Source organism: Amia ocellicauda, chromosome 19 (genome assembly GCF_036373705.1).
Source record: "Amia ocellicauda isolate fAmiCal2 chromosome 19, fAmiCal2.hap1, whole genome shotgun sequence".
NCBI lineage: Eukaryota > Metazoa > Chordata > Actinopteri > Amiiformes > Amiidae > Amia > Amia ocellicauda.
Genome location: NC_089868.1, coordinates 12516346 through 12522687, shown reverse-complemented (window position 1 = coordinate 12522687; position 6342 = coordinate 12516346). Strand labels below are relative to the sequence as shown.

At 41.0% G+C, this 6342-nt stretch overlaps 1 protein-coding gene across 1 annotated transcript; it reads left to right on the top strand.

The window, feature by feature from the left end:
- The first annotated feature begins 291 nt into the window (after positions 1–291).
- On the top strand, positions 292–4694 carry LOC136715014 (serine/threonine-protein kinase N2-like). Its single transcript, XM_066692679.1, has 11 exons — positions 292–516; positions 1221–1348; positions 1680–1755; positions 2047–2138; positions 2370–2546; positions 2980–3042; positions 3350–3426; positions 3536–3678; positions 3873–3980; positions 4234–4314; positions 4412–4694. Exons 1-11 carry the CDS (start codon positions 292–294, stop codon positions 4616–4618), a joined length of 1377 nt encoding a protein of 458 aa, XP_066548776.1. The 3' UTR covers positions 4619–4694.
- The last annotated feature ends 1648 nt before the right edge of the window (positions 4695–6342 follow it).

The following is a 6342-nucleotide window of genomic DNA, read 5'->3' as shown; positions in this document are numbered from 1 at the left end:
AATTAACATGAATGACAAATATGCGTACATTAATATTTGTATATAAAGCAGGGTCTGCGCAATCAACCGTAACCATGGAGACGTTAAACAGACATACTTTGCTGGCTTGCACGGCACGCGCGTCATCCCATTGTGACGTCACAGGGACTCCAGAACCTTGAACGGCTCTGCTTGTGCCAAAGCCTTCATTATCGAGAAGAGCTCACAGACAGTGCACATCCCTTGACATTGTGGAAGCCACCTGGCAAGAGTGAATCTCTTGGCCAACAGGTGCAACTGCTTGCAGACAAGATGGGATTGAAGGCGATCTTGAGGAAGTCCTACGTGTATCCTGTGGTGCTGGCACTCATGCTATGGAGGCGCTTCACGTCTCGCCCGGAAAAGCCCGATGCTGGTGGGCAGGTAGAGGAAGGCGCTGGAGAGGGTCTGCCTGAGGCACAGGGCCTCACTGCCGCCTCCAGGCACGACATCTCACCGGCGACCAGCACGACGGCCGTGGAAAGACCGAGTCAGAAGGTAAAGCAAATGAACCAGGTGGAAAAGCAAATTTATAGCAGAAATTCATGTGCCGGCGCCAGAGTTGGGGGAGGCGTCAGTAATAACAATGTAACAACACTGCATTTCTTAATAACAAGTTCATGTAATGCGTTAGAGTTTTAATTTGAGTGATAATATTACAGTTTCTCTAGCAAACGCATGGGTGTTTTGATGCTATATTATATGTTCTCCATGTGAATGATGAGGTGTTTAAATCGGAAGTAGCTGTAAAGCCAACAAGACTCATTTACTCATGTGCGCCATATCAAAATCAGCATGTAATGTAATATATGACTTTTTATCAGTAACGAGCCCTACACAGCGGTGGCTGCGCCGATGGCAGAGGTGCCGGGCCAAGCATGTTTCAAAGCAAATGGATATTCTAACTTACTTTTATGCAGACATTTTACAATCAGGAGTCATTTGCTTTACTGCTGTTTCACTATTCAAAGCCCTACACAGGCTTCTAATTAGTTTCAAGTGTGTTTGAAGTGATTATAGAGATCAGGCAATATAAATGACCCTGTGAATTGACCATTACATTGGCCAATAACTATATATGTATCTATGTATGTATTTTATTTTGAAATAATATTCGTCAGTAATATCCCTAGGGAACAGAACTTTTCTAGGGCCACAGTTTTGTTGTTCCTCCTCTCAACATGAAAGTGCTCAATTTGCAGGATGTAGTGGTGACTGACATCCCGACTGACAGAAGTAGTGATGTGGCAAAACCAGACGCCCACCGTCGAGAGGAGATTGACGTTCCAGAGCCGGGGAGCTTAGCTGTTCCATCATCTACAGATATGAGGTACTTTTTAACATTTTACTCCATTGTGAAACTTCCTAAAATACAAGAATGACAGGATATTATATATTAAATTAAATTAGCACTTCGATCTCTTAAACGTTGCATAAGATAGTGACTGGAGTGCAGTACAACTCATGGATTTGGTAAGAGCTCTTGGAGAATGCAAAATACATTGAAGACGTTCCTGTGATTTTAAAATAAATTCTGAATGTCCATCTATGATAATGCAATATGTCAGGAGTTACGACACAGTAACTCTTTGGATTATTGAATTAAGTGAATTGTCCTTTATTTTTGCAACTGACTATTCTCCCCCCTCTCTCTTCTGCAGGGGGCAGCGGCTTCTGGGTTCTGGTGTCAAGAACTACAAATCTGTTGCCGTGCTGGGGCATGGCACTTTTGGGAAGGTAAATCCCAGTAATCAGAGTTATCATGGTTATAATGTGGGGCAGAACCAACGATCAGTAATTTAATAGGAAATGTGGAGAATAGATATTTGCACGACACTAGATTCCTAAGAAATCTGTGTGGACAATTTTGAAATTATTTGCACTTTTTAACCTTTAACACAAGCATTGCGTGTGACTTATTAAAGTGCAGCATTAGGAAGGATGTGTTACTAAATGCTTGTGTTGTGAATGTAGATCTAGGGGTTGAGAGTGGAGTTTGACCATCTTGATTCTGTGTTGCTCTCATAGGTGCTGCTTGCTGAGGACAAAGATAGATCTGAAATGGTGGCCATTAAGGCACTGAAAAAAGGAGATATTGTAATCCTTGGTAATGTTGAGAGGTAAGGCTTCATTTTGACTCTAGTGAAGCTGCTGGATTTGAAAGCAGACCAATGATGGATAAATCTAGTCAAGTGTTTTTATGGAATACACCAATGCACTGCATTAGCAAGGTCTTATTTGACTTTTTTACTTTCTTACTATGCAGGAAAGTCGGCATTTTGTTGCAGCTGCAGGATTATTCACCAATGCTGTTTATAAATGTATATTCACATGCTTTTGTCTCGCCTCAGCGTCATGTGTGAAAGGAGGATTTTGGAGACCGTCAGCAGTGTCCGGCACCCCTTTTTGGTGAACCTCCTGTCCTGCTTCCAGACGCAAGTTCACATCTGTTTCGTTATGGAGTTTGCGGCAGGGGGAAACCTCTCAACACACATGCAGGCAGCCAGGTTTAAGGAGCCCAGGGCCATGTAAGTGAAACTTTGAGTCGTGTGACGTGTGCAGAATCGTCCATCTCAGTAGATAAGCTCGCTCTGCCCGCAGTAGTGATGTCATGCCTGAGGTGTGTTTCAGGACTGTGTACCTATATGGTCAGACATTATTGCAGGTTATGATTCCTAAACATCAGCACACAACCTCCAAATAACAAAACTAAGTACAACAAAATAATATGATCATTATCACAAAAGGAATGCAGATGCACTTTTAAAAAATGACCAAAATGGCAGTTTGTGGTGTTTGTATTTTGTGTTTAAATCGGATAACATGGATTGCTGGAGTTCCTGCATTGACAGGAAATTGGCTGGTTTGGCTCATTGACATTTGAGTGCAATCCGAGCTTAAGAACCAAAGAGGAAAACTATTTTAACTCCTTTCTTTGTTGTTGATCTTTTTCTTGAACAGATTTTATGCGGCTTGCGTGGTGCTGGGCTTGGAATTCCTGCACGAGCGCAGAATAGTGTACAGGTAAGTTATCACACATCAGCAATTTCTAGAAGCAAAAAATCTACAGTCTCACTGAGATCAAGGCTAAACTATTCACACATTTAATGTAATTTCTATTATAATGATTGTGTACATGATTTATTGTGATGCTCACAAATCCTCATAATAGACGTCATGTCCTAAAATCAGTGTACACATGTACCTGAATACAAAAAGTTTGAGAAATGTATGTGTCCTTTAATGGTTGACAGTGAAATAGTTCTTGTGTTTCTGGCAAGTTCTCTCTATATTCGGCAGTCCAAGTGATTATACTGTGTTTTTATTTCAGGGATTTGAAGCCAGATAACTTGGTGCTGGACTCAGAGGGCTTTCTGAAAATTGCAGACTTTGGGCTCTGCAAGGAAGGTACAAAAAAAAATGTGTATTTGTTTCCTAGTTTAGCAGTTTATGTATAATTTACATTGGTACTACAATGTGTTTTTTTTCCCTGACTCCTCTTCATTATTCTTGCTAGGCATCGGTTTCGGAGATCACACCAGTTCACCTTGCGGCACTCCCTCGTATTTCGCTCCAGAAGTCCTGACCCAAGCATCTTACACCCGGGCAGTGGACTGGTGGGGCCTGGGTGTGCTCATCTTTCATATGCTGGTTGGCAGGGTGGGTATTCTTAACAGTTATTGCAGCGATGAATAAGACATGTCTAAGGTGTGAATTTACCATTTTGTTGCGCAGTATACAATATTTGTGTCTGTGTGGTTTTTGCATCCCTGGGCTCAGAATGTGAATATTCAAAGGTCTGGTCTGGAGTATCCCTTTAATGTGCTCTCATCCCTCTCTCCTTGTGCCCGTAGCCTCCTTTCCGCGGTGACGATGGAGAGCAGTTGTTTCGGAATATTGTTGAGGCTGAAGTGCGATATCCTTGGTTCGTCTCTTCAAAGGCCGCCTCCATAATGAAAGAGGTCTGTATGCCAGGGTTGTTCTTTAAGTTCTTGCCTCCAGTTTGTCTCTCTGTATCCTAAATGTTAATGTCAATGTTATGGAATTGGAGCAATACCCAGTGACTGTGTAGCAGTGGAGTGAGGTTCCAAACCACAACGCAAACTCACTCACTGTACTTCCAACTATGGGAACTTATTTTTAACATCATGTTTCAACTTGAAGTACATTAATGGAAAATAACGTGGTCTCCTTCTTGTTTTGAATCCTCTGCAGCTTCTGCATAAAACTCCAGTCGAGCGCCTTGGGTCAGGTGAAGGGGATGCTGCAGAGGTGAAGAAGCATCCCTACTTCTCGGTACGTTGGCGCACCCATCCGTTTTATAACCACTCTTTCACATGAAGGTGGCACCACCTTATCATGACCGTCCTTTCATTCTTCTGTCTCGTTTCAGAGAGTGGATTGGAATGGGCTGCTGGAAAGGAAGGTGAAGCCTCCTTTCATCCCTACCATCAGAGGGCACAAGGATGTCAGGAATTTCAGCAGCGCATACGTGTCAGAAAATATACCAGTCCTGACTCCACCTCAGCAGCCCATCATACTCACCGAGGAGGAGGAGGAGAACTTCTGTGACTTTGGATACACAGCAACATGGTGTTAGCCTTCATGTAGCTGATGCGGGTCAGAGCTCCACGCCCTGGGATTCGAGCCACACACCACCGGCGCTCCTCCGAGCGCTCCGCACTGCAGCGGCTCCAGCGCAGTACAGCGTTAAGCCCTCTATGCCAAAAGGCCGGGCCCCCTACCGTGGGAGGCTTAACACTGTACTACTTTTACCGAGGGGTTACGTCACTTTGTAACGGGCTCATTATAGTACGAATGAGCCCCGGTTACATTCAGACACTCGTAAAAACTGAAAACAGACACACACCTGGATTAGTGAGGTGCAGGCCAGCGAGATACAAGTAGAGAAGAAGATACCAGCAACACACTCAGTATCTCCGATTTAGTATCATTTAATAAACCGACAATCATCAGGGTTTTGAGGAAATGCAGAAAAAAACTAGTAACAGGAAATTAGATACCATGTGAGCAGTAAACATCTTTAGCAGGAACTAATTACTTCACAAGACATTCCACATGCATTTACTTTTCATAAATTCATTACACTATGTAATACAATTTTTGTTCCTGGGTAGTAAGTGTTATTTCCTAATTTCTTATGCCTCAAAAGAATAGAAAATTACTATTATTCCCCACAAACTTTGCTTTTGTGACCAGGACAGTGATATTTTGAAATGTAACTATTTCCAATGAGAAAACGGGCAAATTTGTGTCTTTTCGTTCACATAAAGTCAGAAAATAACAACATATGAATCCAAACTAACATGTATTTATACTAAAGCAATACAAAAATGACTACAAAAGATTTAGAAGTCATTCATTTTTTGAGTTTTAGGATTATACTGCAAAGACACAAATTTGCCCGTTTTGTCAAAGTTTCATATTTTGAAATGTAACTATTTCCAATGACAAAACGGGCAAATTTGCGTCTTTTCGTTCACATAAAGTCAGGAAAAAACAATGTATGAATCCAAACTAACATGTATTTATACTAAAGCAATACAAAAATAACTTCAATAAATTTAGAATTCAGTCGTTTTTCGAGATTTACGATTATACTGTAAAGACATAAATTCGCCCATTTTCTCAAAGTTTCATATTTTTAAATGTAACAATTTCCAGTGAGAAAACGGGCGAACAGGGTCTTTACAGTATAATCCTAAATCTCAAAAAATGACTGACTTCTAAATCTTTTGGAGTCATTTATTTCTGACTTTATGTGAACGAAACACCCGTTTTCTCATTGGAAATAATTACATTTCAAAATATCACTGTCCTGGTCACAATAGCAAAGTTTGTGGGGAATAATAGCCATTTTCTATTCTTTTGAGGCATAAGCAATTAGGAAATAGCACTTACTACCCAGGACCAAACAAACAAACAAACAAACAAACAAACAAACAAACAAATAAATAAATAAATAAATAAATAAAATAAAATAATGGTGCAGTCAATACAAGAGATGGTTTTATTCCTGGCTCAACATATGTATTAAAGTGAAATAAAGTTAATAAACAAGAATGGTTGATTTGCTCTGTGAAAATGTGGGTTATTATGCGTTTCATTTGCTAGACTAGAAATTAGTGCCAATAATTGAAACCACCAATCAAAAACCCTCCTAGGAGTGAGAAGCAGGGACTGTGTGGCAGTCTGCAGTCGACACAATATGTGTATTCCTTGAACCGCACACCTGCTTCTATGTGCTGGATCCTACCAGCTGATTGTATTGTCCTGTGATTCAGGAGAAGACTTTAAAAAGAA

Excerpts from the sequence above, each read along its gene's own strand:
- LOC136715014 (XM_066692679.1), top strand. The coding sequence starts at position 292 with ATGGGATTGAAGGCGATCTTGAGGAAGTCCTACGTGTATCCTGTGGTG. Across the intron at positions 2,139-2,369 it reads ATCCTTGGTAATGTTGAGAG|CGTCATGTGTGAAAGGAGGA; the intron begins GTAAGGCTTCAT and ends GTCTCGCCTCAG. Across the intron at positions 4,315-4,411 it reads AGAAGCATCCCTACTTCTCG|AGAGTGGATTGGAATGGGCT; the intron begins GTACGTTGGCGC and ends GTCTCGTTTCAG.